Source organism: Hyla sarda, chromosome 6 (assembly GCF_029499605.1).
Source record: "Hyla sarda isolate aHylSar1 chromosome 6, aHylSar1.hap1, whole genome shotgun sequence".
Classification (NCBI taxonomy): domain Eukaryota; kingdom Metazoa; phylum Chordata; class Amphibia; order Anura; family Hylidae; genus Hyla; species Hyla sarda.
Genome location: NC_079194.1, coordinates 126,919,267 through 126,940,969, shown reverse-complemented (window position 1 = coordinate 126,940,969; position 21,703 = coordinate 126,919,267). Strand labels below are relative to the sequence as shown.

At 43.7% G+C, this 21,703-nt stretch overlaps 2 protein-coding genes across 5 annotated transcripts in view; one reads left to right on the top strand and one right to left on the bottom strand.

Moving 5' to 3' along the window:
* Positions 1-4: 4 nt before the first annotated feature.
* Positions 5-19,014, bottom strand: MBD4 (methyl-CpG binding domain 4, DNA glycosylase). 3 transcript variants are annotated; one of them, XM_056524957.1, is made up of 8 exons: positions 18,882-19,014; positions 11,021-11,230; positions 8,448-9,136; positions 5,886-6,020; positions 4,530-4,679; positions 3,020-3,123; positions 1,691-1,779; positions 36-210 (listed from the first exon to the last, which is right to left on the bottom strand). In XM_056524957.1, the coding sequence occupies exons 1-8, from the start codon at positions 18,923-18,925 to the stop codon at positions 186-188; spliced, it is 1,446 nt and encodes a 481-aa protein (XP_056380932.1). In that variant the 5' UTR covers positions 18,926-19,014; the 3' UTR covers positions 36-185. The 3 variants fall into 3 exon arrangements, with proteins under 3 accessions (XP_056380933.1, XP_056380932.1, XP_056380934.1); XM_056524959.1 differs by having other exon boundaries at positions 11,021-11,184; positions 18,882-18,991; XM_056524958.1 differs by lacking the exon at positions 1,691-1,779 and having other exon boundaries at positions 5-210.
* The window catches only part of IFT122 (intraflagellar transport 122), a 103,739-nt gene continuing 101,006 nt past the window's right edge, over positions 18,971-21,703 (top strand). For both annotated transcript variants that reach the window (XM_056524956.1, XM_056524955.1), the window contains exon 1: positions 18,971-19,168. In XM_056524956.1, coding sequence (XP_056380931.1) covers positions 19,110-19,168 — 59 coding nt within the window. In that variant the 5' untranslated portion in view covers positions 18,971-19,109. The remainder of the gene's footprint in view (positions 19,169-21,703) is intronic.

The following is a 21,703-nucleotide window of genomic DNA, read 5'->3' as shown; positions in this document are numbered from 1 at the left end:
TCACCTTTTTGTTATAAAAGCTATAACATTTAAAACTCCATAAAGAAATAACAGACAACACGTTTACTTATATAATTTTACATTTGTACATAAGTGTATGATCGATGGCAAAAAGAATAAAATATAAAATCATCAGCTTAGTCCAAATGCTTCCTTGTTCTCCCAGAGCCAGGCGTGGTACTTATTCAGCTTATGATCCTTTGGATGCACCTGAAAAGACACAGTAAAATCAGAAAATAAAATAATAGGAATAAGGCATGACTGAGGTGACTTAAAGGGGTACTCCCAGGAACTTAATCCATAGCCCATAGCCCTTTCCCTCTCAACAACCTATTAAATTGTCTTGATATTATTCATTAGATATATAGAGCAGTTTACCCTCTTTGGTTGTCACCTATATGGGGAATGACATCAGCCAGCCATCCACTCTGTGTCTATCCAAATCGCGCTCTGAAAGCAGCCCCCACCCTCCTGAGAGACACAGACCATGTGGTTTTGCCCTGCACTGATTAGTCATGCTCCCTTTAGTGCTGAGAACTGGGAGGTGTGTGCAGCCGTAGCCAATCAGACACCAAATCTCTCTGGGGGCTGGAAGAGCAGAGCTATAATGATTGCTGGGAGATGTAGGTAAATGAAGAGAAGGATGGCAAAGAATATCAATCAGCCAGAGAAGACAACAGAGGCCACAGGAGCCATGCATATCAGGCAGGATGGTTTACAAGGAACATATCCTGGTAATGTGATGGCTTTGGAGCATATACTTCCCTGAATTACCCCCTTTAATGTTTCTTTTTGTGGAACAATATAGGCAAAGCTAATGCACTGTAATATCTAGTGTAGGTCCAGAGGAGGCAGAGCATAACAGAGATTTAAAGTGGGCCTGTCAGTGAATAGGGCATTTGACTGAATCTGTACATACCTCTCTTTAGTTAATGGACATCTACAGCACTGATATATCAGAGTTTAAATGGCTTTTGAACCCAGCACAATGGGCCCCTTCACTAGTTAGTCACTCCCCTTTGTGCACTGGTGACCTCCTCTACCCCGCTAACTGACAGCTGATAGACTGTACTGTAATCCCCTACCTCTCCCTTGTTATCTAGTAGCCGAGGGAAAATTCCAAGCTCCTAAGCCTAATTTTTATATATTTTTATACTCGCTGGAAGAGTCTATTAACTAATGAGAGTTATGTGTGGATTCACAGTCAACAGACCTATACAGCCATCCCCCTACATCATACCTTAAACACCTGCTAACAGGTCCACTTTAAAATGAACCTGTCAGCAGCTATTTCAATGTAGGTCATTTCATACCCACTCTATACATTTGTGTGATATTTTTAGATATTAAACTTTGCTGTCTGTGCTGTATGCAAAGTAATAGAAGTACCTGGAGTCATTAGGCATAACACAGCTGTCATCTGTCTGCACTCATCTTTCTCCCTGCTGCAAGCATGCCTCTTGCCTAATGGCTGAGGGCTGTCCGTTATCAGGCAGGAGGTGTGCTTGCAACAGGGGGAGAGGTGAGTGTAGACAAACAACTCAGAGCAGCTGTGTAACGCCTCAATGACATATATAGGTAGCAGAAAAAAAAAAAGAAAAAAAAAAAAAAAAAGGATTATCTAAAAAAAAAAAAACATTAAACTCACACATATCACCCACATGTAAAGAATGGGTATTTAATCACCTACATCACATTGCCAGCAGCTTTACTTTCCCTTGAAATGGAATCCAATACCAAATTTATGTGGCCTAAGTGCAGTCTCTGTATTGCAGTGTACTGTACAAAAGAATAAGAATAATCGCATGTTTAAAAGGGGTACTCCGCCCCTAGACATCTTATCCCCTATCCAAAGGATAGGGGATAAGATGTCAGATCGCCAGGGTCCCGCTGCTGGGGACCCCCGGGATCGCCGCTGCGGCACCGTGCTATCATTACTGCACAGAGCGAGTTCGTTCTGTGCGTAATGACGGGCGATACAGGGGAGAGAGTAGAGTGACGTCATGGCTCCGCCCCTTGTGACATCACTGCCCACCCCCTTAATGCAAGTCTATCGCAGGGGGCGTGATGACCGCCACGCCCCCTCCCATAGACTTGTATTGAGGGGCGGAGCCATGACATAACGATGCTCCGGCCCCTGTATTGCCGGTCATTATGCGCTCTGTGCAGTAATGATAGCGGGGTGCCGTAGCGGCGATCCCAGGGGTCCCCAGCAGCGGGACCCTGGCGATCTGACATCTTATCCTCCTTTGGATAGGGGAAAAGATGTCTAGGGGCGGAGTACCCCTCTAAGTTCATAGGGGAATAAAAATTTTGGAAAATTTATTTAAAAAAATACAGGGGGAGATTTATCAAAACCTTCCTAGGGAAAAAGATGTTGAGATGCCCAGAGCAACCAATCAGATCACTTCTTTCATTTTGAAAGAGACCTGTGAAAAATGAAAGAAGTGATCTGATTGGTTGCTATGGGCAAATGCACAACTCTTCTTCTACACTGGTTTTGATAAATTTCTCCCATATTCTTTCAATTTAACTTATTTTAAAAGTTTTACCACATGGTGAACGGCGTTAAAACAAAAATTGCAGATTTTTGTTATCAATTTTAACCCATACATTTTTTAATTCACAGAACATTTTATGTAGACAAAGAGTAATCGCTGAATCATGTTACATTCTTCAGCTTTTTTACTATATTTTTAAGATCTCTGATTGCTGTAAGTGAAAAGAACACTCATGTTTTCATCCTGAAGCTGAAAGCCTGTAAAGCTTAGTACTTCTCAAAGCTGCAGGTCTGCTACAACTGAATCCAGTCTTGAACCCCCTCTGTGAGCTAAATAGTCTGGACTCTGTAGCAACCACCCTGGACAAAGGGGAGACTTGTACTGCTAATGTATTCCATAGAGGACTTACATGGCTCTTAAATAAGCTCAGCATCCCCTAGAAATACCAGGGAAGATCAAACAAGCAGGAAACAATTCATAATTAAATCATATTTACATAAAGGGTCATAAAATCACACCTCTTTCCACTCGTTCACACAGAAGATACGATAGGAGTCGTTGCCATATTTTCCAATTCCATAAAGCTCAATAGGATAACGCCACTTCTTACTGAGATATTCACCTGCACAAGAAATATATATTTATACATATATAAAACAGTTTTTTAAAGCATGAGTGTTTTTTTTTCAATGAGTGAATGAACACTGAAGTGAATAAAGAGTGTGGGGGCCTGATCTGATTAATAAGAGCCCTTACACCCCTCAATGTGGAGGCTTGGGATGAATTCAGGTACTATGGTTTTTATATGTGTGTATATAAATCAGGGATGTGGAATTCCCATCGCCTGACGCCCGAGACATGCAGTCTGGGCGCCGGGCAGGTGAATTTTTACGGCCCTTAGCCCTGCTTTGGGCAAGAAGGGCCGGACCTTACAAGCACGAACTCAGGACTCATGCCTGCTCCATACTCGGCAGCCCCCGGCTGTTCTCAGTAGCTGGGGGCCGCAGCTAATAGCCAGCATGCGGCAATCGCCACGGCTGGCTATTAATCCTTTAGATCGCCACTGACAGCGGTGTCTAAAGGGACATGTGAATGCTCCCTGATGGACTAGTGGGGTGAATGCCACCACCTCCCGCAGCATGAACTCTATTGATCCATATGAGGAATGATTCCTCATAAAAGTCCTAAAAAAAAAAAGTTTTAATAAAAGTTTAAAAGATAGACATTAAGCCCTTCCATGTTAAAAGTTTAAACCACCCCCTTTTCTTATATACAAACATGTAAACATAAAAATAAACATATTTAGTATCTCTACTTGCCTAATTGTAAGAACTATTAAAATATAACATTATGTATCCCATACGGTAAATGACGTAAATGTAAAAAAAATACCAAACCACAGAATTGCAATTTTTTATAATATCCCAGAAAAAAAAGTTAGATCAATACCAAAATGGTACCGATACAAAAAAACTGATTATTGCGAAAAAATTAGCCCTCATACAGCCTGGTATACGGGGGAAAAAAAAAAAAAAAAAAAAGCTACAGGGGTCAAAAAATGGCAATTAAAAAAATTCAAAAAAGTTCAGAATTTTTCTGGAATTAGTAAACCATGACAGAAACTATACAGATCTGGTATTGCTGTAATCAGGCGACCTAAAGTATCAAAACAACACGTTAGCTCAACCACAAGGTAAATGGTGTAGAAAAGAAAACCACCAAATTTGCTAAATTATCTTTTACTATTTCAATTTCACTTCACCACTTTTATATATATAATTTTTTTTTTTTTGGTTCGGTGGTTCGGAGAATATGTTATTGAAAAATTAAAATGTATCATTATAGTAGGCAGTTATGGCTATTCTAGGGCGAAGAGGAAAAAATTTGAGTGTAAAAGCGAAAATTGGTCCAGACAAGTGGATCGTCATGAGGGAAAAGTAGATTTTGCTCCGTTTTAGTCCTGTGGACAGGTAGTTTTTTTTTTTTTTATTACATTTCCATTGGATAAGTGACTGCGCACAAAAATACCTGAAAATCTGACAATGGTCTTTGCTCTGAGCTCAAAGAGTCCAAGTGGCTGCAGAATTTCAGATATCTCCTTCCAGTCTCCAGCTCTGGCCACCTCTGGGGTTGGGAATTTTTCTAGGAAACTCCACAGGACCGGTATAGCCATTTTTCCTAAGCAGAAAGTACAGATTTAGATGTTGCTGTTGACAGGCAATATTACTGCTTCCATATGAGTTTGTTACGCAGTATCGTGAATGGCAAGAATATAACTGCATTGTCAGAAAATATCAGTCAGGGCTCTAGGAAAGCTGGATAACAACTGTTCATAACCATAGAATTTTATTTTATACATAAGGTCTTCCCTATACAGAGGCAATGAAGGCCCATTAAAGGGTAGCTCCCACCATCATGATTTTTTTTTTTCTGTCCCTGCCTATTGCACTTCTATCCCTAACACCCTCCCTGCCTTTATTTTTATTTTTTACTATTTTTAAAATGGCATTTAGTCTGCCTGGTAGTGTGCTCACTACCAGGCAGACTTCCCCAGCAGGCACCACGTCACTGATGCCTGCTGGGGGGGACTTCCGCCCTTAGTTCTCCCAACAGGGTGCCTCCAGCTGTTTCACCACTACAACTCCCAGCATGCCCTGACATCTATTGGCTGTCAGGGCATGCTGGGAGTTGTAGTGGTAAAACAACTGGAGGCACCCAGGACAGGAGTTTCATTGGGGAAGGAGTGAGCCAGGAGCCGATGCGGGAGGGACGGGTGCGGGGGAGACTCTTCCTGCCGCTCGGTAAGTAAACCCCCCCCCCCGTACCTTGCAGCAGCGCCCCCCATCCTCCCCCGTACCTTTCAGCAGCGCCCCCCATCCCGCTCGTACCTTGCAGCAGCGCCCCGCACCTTGCAGCAGCTTTCCCCATCCCCCCCGTACCTTGGAGCAGCACTTCCCGCACCTTGCTGTAGCAGCCAACCCCCCGCGCCGCCTGCACCTTGCAGCAGGGCCGTCGGCGAGTGCGGGAAGCCGATGCGGAGCCCTGGCTGTTACTGCGCCTGCGCAAAATTTCGACTGATGCCCTGCCGGAATCAGTCGGAATTTTGCAGTGACGTCACTCCGCACTGCATTCGGCCACTAGGAGGGCGCCCCCTAGTGGCCGAATTTCAAATTGCTTTTAAAATGTTTTAAAAGCATTTTTTTAAATAAAAGTATATTAGAGATATGTTGTAGTACTTGAGTACTACAACATATCAAAAATTATTTTTCATGACAGTGCCCATTTAAGATGCCATGTTGGCAAATATAATAAGATTGCATCCTGAGCCCCCCACCGTCCTCCATAAAATGCATGTCTTGAACCAAGTTTGGGAAAAATTCTCACCAGACGTCTTGTTCAGAAAGATGGTGGCGATGAGAAGCTTCCATGGATCATGAAAGAGCGTTTCCTGGACTAAATTAAAGGGGGAGCGGGGAGGAGTCCACTTGGAGAAAGCTTTCCTTCGAGGTGGGTCCAAAGCTGCAAAGGAAGTGCAGAAGACTACATTTTTACAGTTTATATACAACCAAAATGCTGAAAACATACATATAACTATACTTCTCCAATGACAGAGAGTTCTGTGATTGGAATAATGGTTATTCAAACAACATATGCTACACAAGCACTGGTGCAGTAATGTACGTATAGTATTAAGAAATTAAACTGCTTTGTCCAGGTCTTAGCCAACTTTCCTTGGATATGATCAGGAAGTAAAATTTTGGTCATGTACATACAAACAGCCCTTAGGCAGACTTACTTACTTCTTTTTAGGGATGCACCGATATATATCGGCCGAAAATGGCTATTTTGGGGAAATGCTGAAACAACAAAAAATTTGCCGATAATGACCCACCTCCCCTGCCCGCCCACAGCTTAAGTTACAAACACTGCCAGTGCCCACCAATCTGAAGCCCCCGCCATTTGCTGTCACTCTGCCAAGACCGCACTCAGACTGACCTTTTGTGCGAGCGGTGAAAATTCTCCCGTACAGTGCAGGTATAGATGGCCACATTGAAAATGAAGGAGGGAGTGGGGGGGGGGGGTGGGGGGTGGGGGGTGGGGGGGGGGGAAATCGGCACAGCTTAATACCTTCAGGCCCGCCCCGCACCTCTAATCCATTTATTTTCCGTGCTTACAATCAGCTCTCGGCGGCATAATCTTGTGGCCGGCAGCTGTCTTTTGACTTGATTCCAGCCTGGATGTCTGAGGCACCGCAGAGTTACCTCCGCTCCCCCACACCACCCCATTCCCAAGACCATCCCAACTCACCATCTCCTGCTGGCCGATCCGCTCCGGGGCCTCTGCAAGCTCCGCTTCTCGTATACAATTTACCAAATAGAAAAACCTGCTATTGGCTATTTCAAAATGCAATAGCCAATCGCAGGTTGGCTTTTGGACCCGCCCTCTGCCTGCTGAAGGAGTAAGTTCTCCTTCAGGTCCGCTCCTCTGCAGATAGTTGGCGGGTCCAATAGCCAACCTGCGATTGGCTATTGCATTTTGAAATAGCCAATAGCAGGTTTGCTATTGTTTTCAATTACTGCACTACGATCTTACCTTAGTTAAATAGTAGAGGCGGTGATGGGTGAAAATTGCCAAAGAGAGAGCGGGGAGGAGCGAGGGCAGAGCCCGAGTTGAAGCCACGCCCCCTCATCCCCCCTCCCGGAGGATGGAGAGCGGAGCGCTGCATTTTACCAGAAGACGGGGAGAAGTCATTTTCGGTTTCGGTATTGGCCGGACATTTTTTTTTTATTTCGGTTTTGTTTCAGTTCTGAAATTTCCATTTTGGTGCACCTCTACTTTTTTTTTTTTTTTTATACGATCACATTGTTTTTAATAAAGATCAGCAAGCATAACAACATATGATCATATGCAATAAGTCAATTTTAAAATTATCAAAGACAGTTCATCAGCGAAATCATTTAAAACACCCATCCCCCCCCCAACCCCCAGCCACTCATGAAACCACCACCCCATGTATCCTTTATAAGAAAAATAAAAAGAAAACCTGGAAGTACCACTAGTAGATGCGATTGTAATGCTATTATGCCAAACTGTGATAAAACAGTCAATCGGACCAGTGCTTTTATACTACTTCTAGGAATGCCAACCATTTACCGCATAGTTTTTCAATCTTTGAACAGACTAGCACTTTAACATGCCCATTACTTTATATAGGTTTCTCATAAGGGTTAACAGGAAACTGTCCCATCCAGCATACAATTGTACCCCCCAATGCCCAATATCAGATAATGCAGAAGAGTATACCTACACAACCCCTTTGAAGGATACATAAATTCTCTGAACAACATTTTCAACATCCTACATCTAAAATAAATCTACACAAACTCTGCAAATGCCATTACAGTAGTTATCGTGTACTAATCTAGAGTTTGTTTTATACCTCCAAGCTGCACTCACTGGTCTTGGAAAAGGAATGGTATACAAACTGTACTTATCCTGAGTTACAGCCTGTATTATACTCTAGAGCTGCACTCACTATTCTGTTTGTGAACATAGGGCAGTTAGGCTATGCTCACACATGGCCCGGCTTAGATGCCACCCAGCGTGGTCGTGCCAGATCTAAAACAATGGGGCAACTATGCCAGATAGTATGTTGATCAAGCACCATACACCATTTCAGCCCCTATGGGGCACCAAATGGAACAACTGTTGCATCCAACGTCCTCATCCAGGACAGATATGGGGCAACAGACATACGTATACAGAGCCTTACTTTTTACAAATTTATATTACTGTACAGTGCCTCATGCAAAGATTACAATTCCCAATACAATACCACATAGAGACACCCTGACCAACCTCGTAATTTCCTATTATTGGATGTATTATTACAAATCATATCAAACAGAAGAGGAGGAGGAAAAAACACTAGCAACCAAAACAAACCTTCGCTTAAAGCTTTTTTGGAAAAATAAGGGCTAGTCTTTCTCCTGTCCACCTGAGATCTTGGGATGAGTTCTTGGTCACTCTTATCTTGGTTAAAATGAGGTGCAGTTTTCTCCTGCTCAGAGTCAGTAGACTGCTGTAAAGCACAGGAGACTGACTGGTCTTGTGTTTCCTCAGAACAAGTCACTTCAGGCTCACTTTGGTATACAGAATCGTCTCTTCTTTTAGAGTTACTGGGCAACTGTAATTGGGTATTATTCATCAAATGTGCTCCATTTTCCCCATTTCTTTTCCTTAGATTTATCCTTTTATTGCATTTCCTTTTTTTAATCTGAATTAGCGGCTTAGATACTGATCCCTTTAACCCCCTTTCCGACTGTCTTCTCAGACTTCTTACCCTTTTCCGGCCACCATCTTTTTTCATATTACCATTTTTTTCCTTGTCACCCACAGAAAATATGTCATCTTCTGCATCATGCATTGTCCTTGTATTACATAAAGTCTCAGTCCCACATTCACTTGGTGAAGGGTCAATGCTTGAGGGATCATCACCGTTTTCACCTTCTTGCTTAGTTACTTTCTTCTGAGATGGAACAGAGAAATCAAAGTCTTCTACTTTCGTTTTGACATGATTGGCATCAATATATTTTATAAGAGCACATTTTGATCTCAGTTTGGTTCCTTGGGGGCTGGGAAATGAACAAAGAAATAAAATAAATGATTCAAATAAAATCAAATTTCTTAATACCTGAAAACCAATGGTATGGAAATGGTGCTAATTCAGCAATTGATGAAAATAATCTTATGCCAGATTAGAAGCAAAAATTACTGGCAGCTTGGAACAGAGTGGTGGGAATGCATGTACAGTGGATGTGCATGTTCCCATTGGGCCACACTGGTGGTTATACTACCTAAGATCTATGCAGCCTTATACACTGCTCAAAAAAAAAATAAAGGAAACACTAAGAGAACACATCCTAGATCTGAATGAATGAACTAATCGTATGAAATACTTTCATCTTTACAAAATCACACAAAAATTATCAATGGAAATCAAATTCATCAACCCATGGAGGTCTGGATATGGAGTCACACTCAAAATCAAAGTGCAAAACCACACTACAGGCCGATCCAGCTTTGATGTAATGTCCTTAAGTCAAAATGAGGCTCAGTAGTGTGTGTGGCCTCCACGTGCCTTGTATGACCTCCCTACAATGCCTGGGCCTGCTCCTGATGAGGTGGTGGATGGTCTCCTGAGGGATGTCCACCCAGACCTGGACTAAAGCATCCGCCAACTACTGGACAGTCTGTGGTGCAACGTGGCATTGTTGGATGGAGCGAGACATGATGTCCCAGATGTGCTCAATCGGATTCAGGTCCGGGGAAGGGGCAGGCCAGTCCATAGCATCAATGCCTTCCTCTTGCAGGAACTGCTGACACACTCCAGCCACACGAGGTCTAGCATTGTCTTGCATTAGGAGGAACCCAGGGCCAACCGCACCAGCATATGGTCTCACAAGGGGTCTGAGGATCTTATCTCGGTACCTAATGGCAGTCAGGCTACCTCTGGAAAGCACATGGAGGGCTGTACGGCCCCCCAAAGAAATGCCACCCCACACCATTACTGACCCACCACCAAACCGGTCATGCTGGAGGATGTTGCAGGCAGTAGAACGTTCTCCACGGTGTCTCTAGACTCTGTCACATGTGCTCAGTGTGAACCTGCTTTCATCTGTGAAGAGCACAGGGCGCCAGTGGCAAATTGGCCAATCTTTGTGTTCTCTGGCAAATGCCAAGCATCCTGCACGGTGTTGGGCTGTAAGCACAACCCCCACCTGTGGACCCTCATACCACCCTCATGGAGTCTGTTTCTGACCGTTTGAATGGACACATGCACATTTGTGGCCTGCTGGAGATCATTTTGCAGGGCTCTGGCAGTGCTCCTCCTGCTCCTTCTTGCACAAATGCAGAGGTAGCGGTCCTGCTGCTGGGTTGTTACCCTCCTATGGCCTCCTCCACATCTCCTGATGTACTGGCCTGTTTCCTGGTAGCGCCTCCATGCTCTGGACACTACGCTGACAGACACAGCAAACTTTCTTGCCACAGCTCGCATTGATGTGCCATCCTGGATGAGCTGCACTACCTGAGCCACTTGTGTGGGTTGTAGACTCTGTCTCCTGCTTACCACTAGAGTGAAAGCACCGCCAGCATTCAAAAGTGACCAAAACATCAGCCAAGAAGCATAGGAACTGAGAAGTGGTCTGTGGTCACCACCTGCAGAACCACTTCTTTATTGGGGCTGTCTTGCTAATTGCCTATAATTTCCACCTGTTGTCTGTTCCATTTGCACAACAGCAGGTGAAATTGATTGTCAATCAGTGTTGCTTCCTGAGTGGACAGTGTGATTTCACAGACGTGTGATTGACTTGGAGTTACATTGTGTTGTTTAATTAAGTGTTCCCTTTATGTTTTTGAGCAGTGTAGTTTGTGAGCATTGCTGTGACATAAGGATATCAGTGCATAATACGCAGTAACAAGTCTTACATTTATGGTGCTTGTTGTACATGACTGACCTCACAAATAATACATCATATTTTCCAGCTGTTTTTCCGGTCTGTCTTTGGGTTATGACTTTTTTCCAGCCCTTGGGAAGGGTTACCGGGACTTCAGGACCTGAATCCTTGTTGCTGTTATCTCTGCATATTTCTGTATTAATGGACATATTTAAGGTTGCATTCTGCGAATACAGAACTTTGGATTCCTTAGTATCAGCAACTTGCCCCCTGGAAGGAAAAGAATGAAGTGAGCTTGGTTACATTTAGCAGCATGTAAAATCTGGATCCCTTTGCAGTCAGTAAATGGGATCATCATGTCCAAACCTAACGTTTCTCAGTGTTTCTTACATCGGTCCTCAGTTTAGGGAATCTGAACTAGCCTGCATTGACGTGTAAAGAATGATCAGGACAGTAGGGACATTTGTGCTGATGATATGTTGACAAATCCTCAGCTGTCAGAAGCATTAAGCCTGTACAGGTTTTCATCATATGGATTTAAACAAGAATGATCCTGCCCAGCAAGAGAGAGATTTTAAATGGGCACTGTCACTTTAAAAAACTTTTGACATGGGGATATGTCAAAAGTTTTAATTGATCGGGGTCTGATTGTTCAAACTGCAATTAATAGCTATAACTAGCTGGGAGTAGAGCATACCAAGCAATATAAGTCTATGGGATTGGAACACTCAGACCCCATCCAATAAAAAATCTCTTTACCTGTCAAAAGGTTTTTAAAGCGATAGGTACACTTTAAAAATGAGGAGCAAATCTAACACAACAGGGGAGCTTAATCAAACCTTGGGCAGGGGACAGTGGAGCAGTTGCCTATAAGAGGTAATATCATTGTTATATAGCTGAAGTCTACTTGGCTAGATGATATACAAAAATGTGTTCTCTGAAATATATATAGTTTTTTTTTAACATGTTTTTGTTTCTAGTTTCTTCTTCTTGCTGGTGGAAGATAGTATGTAGAGTAAATATGGAAAAGTGATTATTAGGACATCATTGGGTTCTGGACCCTACTATGTGTCAGCATGTGTAATTATATAACTGGGTAAAAGAATTGAAAATGTATGAAGAAAAATTTGAGTCCAGAACCAAAAATTTGGGATGTGCTTGGCCAAAAACGGAAACTGAAAATGACTTGCCCCGCCCACTTAGAAAAACCAAACAACCCAAAAACTAGTACTAGTTTTTTGTCAGCTGCAGAGCCATAGGCTGTGTGAGATAATGCTCTGAGTTAAAGTTAGTTACTAACTACAACTCCCAGCATGTCCAAATACAGCATAGTACCAGCATGTTGCACTATAATTTACGTAAGGTCACAGAAAACTACAAGCCTGACAGTACTGAAGAATCCTGTAAATTAGTGTTTCCCAACCAGGGTGCCTCCAGCTGTGGCAAAACTACAACTCCCAGGCTGTCCGGGCATGCTGGGAGTTGTAGTTTTGCAACAGCTGGAGGCCCCCTGTTTGGGAAACACTGCTGTAGATTTACTGCTGCTGGGAGTAAATGCTGCTGGAGATCATGTGGTCTCAGAGGCCTTGGGTGTCAGTCCCTGGGGAGCTAATGTATGGGCCCCTGAGCACTAGTATAGTGTCAGGCAATGATTAAAACTCCTGACTCGCAAGCCATGACCTTTTCATAAGCCACGCCCCAAACACGATTTTCAGCCAATATGTTACAGTTACTAAAATATTGGTGCATCCCTAATACATACATACACATATATATATTATTTATTTATTTAATTTATTTTTTTTGCTTATTTCATTTTTAAAAAGGTCTGACAAAAAGCTAGAATCTGATTGGTCCCTTTGGGCAACCATTCAACTGTTTACCTATCTAGTAATCTTAGAAATCTGCACATTCTAGGACCCTAGTGATGCTGATTCAAGTGAATGAGGTAGTCTGCAGTTTCATGCACTGCTCGGTGACCAGGGGTTTCCACACAGGTTTTTGGAAAACTGCCACTGCTGTTTTGAGCCCCAAAGTCAGAAATGGATCCAGTAGGAAGGAGAAGCACAAGTCTTTTGGATCCACTTTCCGGTCTGGCTCAAAAAGCAATGGCATTTTCCAAAAAACGCCAGATAAAAACACAGTTTGGAAACCTAGCCTAAGAGAAGCGAAGAGGACACTGCCTTACATCTGCACTGAATGACTTCATGGTCATAATCAGTAAAGCTCCCATAGGTCACATTTTATGCTGCAGATTACAATGTAAACTAAATGACTAAATACAGCATCAAATCTGCAGCTTTAAATCCTGCGCATCAAATATGTGCAGTATACTGTATGTGTGAACACACCCTGGGGGTACGTTTACATGTATAAAATCTGCTGCATATTTTTACTGCATATTTTGTGCTGCCGATTTTTCTACTCATTAACCCCTTAAGGACTCAGCCCATTTTGGCCTTAAAGTGTAGCTCCCACCAAGTTATATATAATCTAATATGTCCCTACCTATTAGTAATCTAGCCCTAACCCCCTACCTGGCTTTAAAAACATGTTAAATCGCTTTAATAGAGCAGATTTAGTGCTTCTAAATCTGCTCTATCAAGCAGGGCAGGAAGCAGCGCTTCCCAGCAGGCGTGACGTCACTGATGCCTTGCCGGGCGTTTGCTTCCGCCCTCAGATCGTCTATGCAGCGCTCCTGTCGGGAGCGCACATAGATGATCTGCCAATAGCACGGCAGGCAGCTCCGGGGTCTCCTCCTCCCTGTTTAGCTGTGCATGTGCTATCCAGGGAGGAGGAGTAGAGGAGCAACGCCGGCCTGCCGTGCACGATATTACTGCCGGTGTGAGGTGGTTTTTTGCGCCACCGTAGATCCATGCGTCCACCTCACACCGGCTAATATAAGACCTCAGATCAGACTTACCCATCCGGAGGATCAGCGCAGCAATGAGTGCTCGCGCTGCCTCCGGACAGGGTAACGGGGGCGGGCGGGGCCGCGCGCAAGGCCAGCTATCAGCGTGCTCGCTCTTGCCTGTTTGATTGACAGGCGGGAGCGAGCACAGCAGTGCCTGAATTTCGACTCATTGCCCGGCTGAAATGAGTCGAAATTCAGTGGTGACGTCACTGCTGAATGCATTCGGCCACTAGGAGGGCGACCCCTAGTGGCCGAATTTAAAAGTGATTTTAAACTTGTTTAAAATCACTTTTTTTAATTAAAGTATATTAGAGATATGTTGTAGTACTTAAGTACTACAACATATCAATTTTTGTACTTCATGACAGTGCCCATTTAAGGACTCAGACAATTTAATTTTTACGTTTTCTTTTTTTCCTCCTCGCCTTCTAAAAATCATAACTCTTTTATATTTTCATCCACAGACTAGTATGAGGGCTTGTTTTTTGCGCGACCAGTTGTCCTTTGTAATGACATCACTCATTATATCATAAAATGTATGGTGCAACCAAAAAACACTATTTTTGTGGGGAAATTAAAAAGAAAAATGCAATTTTGCTAATTTTGGAAGGTTTCGTTTTCACACCGTACAATTTACGATATAAATGACGTGTGTTCTTTATTCTTAGGGTCAATACGATTAAAATGATACCCATTATTACCTACTTTTATATTATTGTTAGGCTTAAAAAAAAAAAAAAAAAAAAAAACTTTTTAACCAAATTAGTACATTTATAATCCCTTTATTTTGATGACCTATAACTTTTTCATTTTTCCGTATAAGCGGCGGTATGAGGGCTCATTTTTTGCGCCATGATCTGGCTTTTAATAAATTCTTTGTAATTTTTTTTAAATAAAATGTATTAAAAAAGTAGCAATTTTGGATTTTTTTTTTTACGTTCACGCCGTTCACCGTACGGGATCATTAACATTTTATTTTAATAGTTCGGACATTTACAGACGCGGCGATACCAAATATGTCTATTAAATTTATTTTTTACGCTTTTTGGGGGTAAAATAGGAAAAACGGACGTTTTACTTTTTTATTGGGGGAGGGGATTTTTCACTTTTTTTTTACCTTTAATTTAAAATTTTTTTTTTACACTTGAATAGTCCCCATAGGGGACTATTCATAGCAATACCATGATTGCTAATACTGATCTGTTCTATGTATAGGACATAGAACAGATCAGTGTTATCGATTATCTTCTGCTCTGGTCTGCTCGATCTCAGACCAGAGTAGAAGACACCGGGAGCCGGACAGAGGCAGCGCTGCGGGCGATCAGATCATTCATTGAAATCGCGTACTGCCGCAGATGTCGGGATCTGTATTGATCCCGGCATCTGAGGGGTTAATGGCGGACGCCCGCGAGATCGTGGGCGTCGGCCATTGCTGGCGGGTCTCTGGCTGCGATCAGCAGCCGGGATCAGCCGCGCATGACACGGGCATCGCTCCGATGCCCGCGGTTATGTACAGGACGTAAATGTACGTCCTGGTGCGTTAAGTACCACCGCACCAGGACATACATTTACGTCCTGCGTCCTTAAGGGGTTAAAGGAGTAGGATAGCAGAGGTTTTTATGATCTTATTCTGCCCGGGCTGCAAAAAGTTAAAAAAAAAAAACCTTTAACTCACCTTCCCTCACTCTGCTATAGCTATTCGGTCCCAGTCTTCTTCCTGCTTCCTTGTTCACCGATCGTCACACTGCAATCAGCATATTGCTGAAAGCAGCGATGTGCCGCCTTGGCCAGTGATAGGCTGAGCACAGTGTCATGTAAGGAATCTGGGCCCCGCCTTCTCCCTGCTGCCCAGGCCTGTTACATGACACTACACTCAGCCTATCACCAGCTGAGGCGGGACATCGATGCAGCCAGCGATACGCTGATCGCAGTTTGACGGAAGCAGGAAGAAGATCAGGACTGGAGAGGACCGAACAGCTATAGCAGCGCAACAGGGGAGTGACGGAAGGTGAGTTAGTTTGTTTTCTTACTTTTTGCAGCCCTGGGACAAAGGGATCATAAAAAAACACTGCTACACTACTCCTTTAACTTCAATGGGTAAAAAATCTGCATCAGAAAATATGCATCAGATCCTGTACATGTGACCTTACCCTAAGGGTATATTCACATATTTTTTGCTGCTGCATATTTTGCTGTCCATGGGTAGCAAAATCTGCTACAGAAAATATGCACGTGCGCATGTTCCCTAAGGGTACGTTCACGCGTACAGGATCTGATGCATATTTTTGCCGCATATTTTGTGTAGCGGATTTTGCTTCCCATTAAGTTCAATGGGTAACAAAATCAGCAGATCCTGTATGTGTGAATTTACCCTAGGAGTGAAATTACATGTACAGGATCCTGCACATATTTGATGCACAGATTTTGAACCTGCTGATTTGATGCTGTATTCAGTCACTTAGTTTACATTGATAAAATCTGCACAGGATACTGTACGTGTGTAAAACCCCCAATAAGGTTTTTTCAGGCAAAAATTATATTTACAGTGTAGAACTGGTCACAGCAGTCATGGGGACATAGGGGGAGATTTATCAAAACCCGTCCAGAGGAAAAGTTGCCCATAGCAACCAATTAGATCTCTTCTTTCATTTTTGAAAAGGGCCTCTGAAAAATTAAAGAAGGAATCTGATTGGTTGCTATGGGCAACTTCTCCTCTAGACAAGTTTTGATAAATCTCTCCCATATTGTACATAGGACATCAAACCTTTTTTTCTTTTCTTTTGGCTTTATTAACAGTAATCTCCATTCTGCACAAATACAATCTTAATGAACCCCCTCCCCTTTATTACTATATATGTGTATTTCTCCCACTTTAATCAATTAAGGACCAAGGACGTTCTGGAACGTCCCCGCACCCTGGGCTTTAAGGACCAAGGACGTTCCAGAATGTCCTGGTGTTTCTCCAGTCTCTGCCGCTCGCCGGGCAGAGATCAGAATGGCATTCCTGCTGAAATCCTTCAGCAGGCATGCAGTGCAAATGCCGAGGGGGGGGTCGCAGAAAATCGCATGTCAATTCAGACATGCGATTTTCTCCTATTTCGGGCTGATCGGGTCTCTGGTGACCCGATCACCCGGAAAATTGTGATGATCTGACCTGTCAGTGACAGCCCAGATCATCCTGAAGGGTAGGAGTGAAGTCGCAATGCTGCGATTTCCTCCAATCCCCTGTCATTGGTCAGAATTGATTCTGACCAATGGCAGAGCAGGACAGTGGGTTGCCATGGCAACCCCCCGTTCTGGCCACCCCTGGATGTCGAGGGGATCGTGGGAAGATGATGGAGGTCGGTACCTGCAGGAGAAGATGCCTGGAGACCCCGATCGTTGCTGGAGACTGCTGGATCCTGGGTCAGGTAGGGAAACTTCTGTGGGGGAGGGGGGAATTGAAAGTGAAAGTAAAGTGATCTTTACTGTGGCAACCACTAGGAAGGCCAAACTGCAACTCCCAGCATGCCCAGACAGCCAAAGGCGTTGTAGTTTTGCAACATCTGGAGGGTCACAGTTTGGAGACCACTGTTACAGTGGTGCCCAAAGGTAGCCCTCCAGATGTTGCCAAACTACAACTCTCAGCAAGCCTAGACTGACCAGGCATGCTGGGAGTTGTAGTTCTGTAACATCTGTCCCTTCAGATTTAGCAATTTTCATGACATTTTTGAAAATTGCTGCTCTACTTTGAAGCCCTCTAATTTTTTCAAAAAGCAAAAATATGTCCATTTTATGATGCCAACATAAAGTGGACATATTGTATTTGTGAATAAAAATAAAATTTATTTGGAATATCCATTTTCCTTACAAGCAGAGAGCTTCAAAGTTAGAAAAATGCAAAATTTTCTAAAATTTCATGAAATTTTGGGATTTTTCACCAAAAAAGGATGCAAGTAACACCGAAAATTTACCACCAAAATAAAGTAGAATATGTCACGAAAAAACAATCTCAGAATCAGAATGAAAGGTAAAAGCATTCCAGAGTTATTAATGTTTAAAGTGACAGTGGTCAGATGTGCAAAAAACGCTCTGGTCCTAAGGTGTAAAATGGCCTGGTCCTTAAGGGGTTAAAAATTGATTGTGTGTGCACAATATTCAAAACTAAAATGCACGTCTAAATACCAGTAAAATGTGACTTATATTCAAGTAACTGTATCACACCACCACGCGAATATTCGAAATGTGAATTTTTACCGCAAATATCGTCACTTCGCAATTTCGCAAATATTTAAAATATAGGGATATATATATTAGTAATGACAAATATTCATTTTTTGTTTAGTTTTTTTGCGAATATGCAAATATCGGCACTTCCAGTCAGAGGACACAGATCCCTCCCTTCTTTTAGGTGACAGATATAATTGCGTATGCGCACTATACGAATTTCATTACGAATTTTCACATGAACAACAAAACAAAAAACAAAAAAACGAACATAGCGAAAATGCAAATTTCACGAATATGAGACGAATATTTGTCCATATATTTGCGAAATATCGCAAATTCAAATATGGCCTATGCCGCTCATCACTAAGCACTAGTGTTGGGCGTGAATATTCGCATTTCGAATTTTTATTGCTAATTTGCGATATTCGCTATATATTCAAAATTACGAATATTCACTTTTTTCTGCATATTTGCATATTCCTTCTTTTCACTTGTGGGCCAATTAGAATGATGCAAATACAGAGGTTATCAACAACATCCCTAGCAACCAATAGTAAAGTTGCCCACCCACTCTCTGTTTTCTTCCTCGAATATGCGTATTGCATTGCGAATATAACGAATACGCCATATTCGCAAATATAAGACGAATATTCGTCTATATATTCGCGAAATATCGCGAATTCGAATATGGGCAATGCCGCTCGTAACCACCACCCAGCCCATCAAATCTGTTCTACCGTCTTCTCCCTAGTTATGATTATTCCCGATTCTCAGTAACAAGAACCAGCGTGTAATTACCTGTCCTGGATGGGGGCAGCCATGTTTGTTTTCTGCAGGATCATGTGACTAAACCGAACACCCCCTACTGCGCAAGCCCACAACAATATCTGTCTATCCCGCGCAGGCGCTGTGTGACCTAGTTCCAGGGGCGTGGCTTGGTATGGAAATCTTCTTCTAGCTGTTGTGGTAACCCTGGAGTCGGGTGAGCGGCGGTAACGGATCCCTAAAGCCCAGAAAACCGGCACCATGAGGGCTGTGCCCACCTGGGTGGATAAGGTCCATGACAGGGACAAGGTGGAGCAGTGGTAAGAAGCCCGACTGGGTCAGCCCGAGTGCTTAGCAACCGGGAGCTTGGAGGGTTAAAGTGCATAGTAACCGGGTAGTGGGGGTGTAAAGGTGCATAGCAACTGGGCACTTGTAGTGTAAAAGTGCATAGTAATGGGGGTAGTGGGGGGTGTAAATGTGCATAGCAACCAGATACTGAGGTTACTGGGGTCCATATATATATAGCAACCGGGGGCTTGTAGTGTAAAAGTGCATAGTAACCGGGTAGTGGGGGTGTAAAGGTGCATAGTAACCGGGGGCTTGGAGGGTTTAAGTGCATAGTAACTGGGTAGTGGGGGTGTAAAGGTGCATAGCAACCGGGAGCTTGGAGGGTTTAAGTGCATAGTAACCGGGTAGTGGGGGTGTAAAGGTGCATAGCAACCGGGAGCTTGGAGGGTTTAAGTGCATAGTAACGGGCTAGTGGGGGTGTAAATGTGCATAGCAACCAGATACTGAGGTTACTGGGGTCCATATATACACAGCAATCGGGGGCTTGTAGTGTAAAAGTGCATAGTAACCGGGTAGTGGGGGGGGGGGGGGTGTAAAGGTACATAGCAACCGGGGGCTTGTAGTGTAAAAGTGCATAGTAACCGGGTAGTGGGGGGGGGGGGGGTGTAAAGGTGCTTAGCAACCGGGGGCTTGTAGTGTAAAAGTGCATAGTAACCGGGTAGTGGGGGGGTGTAAAGGTACATAGCAACCGGGGGCTTGTAGTGTAAAAGTGCATAGTAACCGGGTAGTGGGGGGGGGGTGTAAAGTTACATAGCAACCGGGGGATTGTAGTGTAAAAGTGCATAGTAACGGGGTAGTGGGGGTGTAAATGTGCATAGCAACCAGATACTGAGGTTACTGGGGTCCATATATACACAGCAACCGGGGGCTTGTAGTGTAAAAGTGCATAGTAACCGGGTAGTGGGGGGGTGTAAAGGTGCTTAGCAACCGGGGGCTTGTAGTGTAAAAGTGCATAGTAACCGGGTAGTGGGGGGGAGTGTAAAGGTACATAGCAACCGGGGGCTTGTAGTGTAAAAGTGCATAGTAACCGGGTAGTGGGGGGGTGTAAAGGTGCTTAGCAACCGGGGGCTTGTAGTGTAAAAGTGCATAGTAACCGGGTAGTGGGGGGGTGTAAAGTTACATAGCAACCGGGGGCTTGTAGTGTAAAAGTGCATAGTAACCGGGTAGTGGGGGGGGTGTAAAGGTACATAGCAACCGGGGGCTTGTAGTGTAAAAGTGCATAGTAACCGGGTAGTGGGGGGGGGTGTAAAGTTACATAGCAACCGGGGGCTTGTAGTGTAAAAGTGCATAGTAACCAGGTAGTGAGGGGGTGTAAAGGTGCATAGCAACTGTGGGCTTGTAGTGTAAAAGTGCATAGTAACGGGGTAGTGGGGGGTGTAAATGTGCATAGCAACCAGATACTGAGGTTACTGGGGTCCATATATACATAGCAACCGGGGGCTTGTAGTGTAAAAGTGCATAGTAACCGGGTAGCGGGAGTGTAAATGTGCATAGCAACCAGATACTGAGGTTACCGGGGGTCCATATATACATAGCAACCTGGAGCTTGAAGGGTAAAAATGCATAGTAACCGGGTAGTGGGGGGTGTAGAAGTGCATAGCAACCAGGAATTGGGGACTCGGAGTAGTCAGATACTGAGGTTCCAAAGCTGCATAGCAAACAGTTACTGGAAGTGCATAGATCAGTGTTTCCCAACCAGGGTGCCTCCAGCTGTTGCAAAACTACAACTCCCAGCATGCCCGGACAGCCTTTGGCTTTCCGGGCATGCTGGGAGTTGTAGTTTTGCAACAGCTGGAGGCACCCTGGTTGGGAAACACTGCCATAGATGCATAGCAACCAGGAGCTGAGCATCTATTATGTGAGCAACATGGCTGCAGCATAGCATAGACACTTCTGTTGGTTGTCTTGAGTTGTATCACACATACAAAATGCTTAGATACAAAAGCTTATCTGCAAACTGACCATAAAGATTACAGTACCAGTGTTCTTAAAGGGCCAGCCCAATTGATCCCCTCACATGTGGCTCTCCAACTGTGCAAAACCACAACTTCTATCATTCCCTTTGGCGGTCAGGACAGGGCATGCTGGGAGTTGTAGTTTTGCAACAGCCGGACAGCCACAGGTTGACAAACTACTGACTCACAATTTGCAAGATCCATGCCATTGATCAATGAATGGAGCCCTTTGGCTGTCAGGGCATATAGGGAGTTGTAGTTTTGCAACAGGTGGAGGTCCCGAGTCTGGAGACTGTATATGTCGGCAAAGTGTCAACATGGGACACTTACATGACTAGAATGTTTGGGCCATTGAATCCAATGGGGCTCGTGTCTGCCAGTGCATGCATATGTGGTTGGTCCATTTTAGCAGTCTGCTGATATTTATCTGCCACACATTGCACAATCGTAATACTAAAGGGGTACTCCGGTGGAAAACATTTATTTTTATTTTTTTAAATCAACTGGTGCCAGAAAGTTAAACAGATTTGTAAATTACTTCTATTAAAAAAT

Coding starts and splice junctions, on each gene's coding strand:
- MBD4 (XM_056524957.1), bottom strand. CDS start 18,925: ATGATCCTGCAGAAAACAAACATGGCTGCCCCCATCCAGGACAG. Junction 11,231..18,881: donor GCTGCCCCCATCCAGGACAG/GTAATTACACGC, acceptor TTTTCCTTCCAG/GGGGCAAGTTGCTGATACTA. Junction 211..1,690: donor AAAGCTGCTGGCAATGTGAT/GTAGGTGATTAA, acceptor GTGTCTTTTCAG/GTGCATCCAAAGGATCATAA.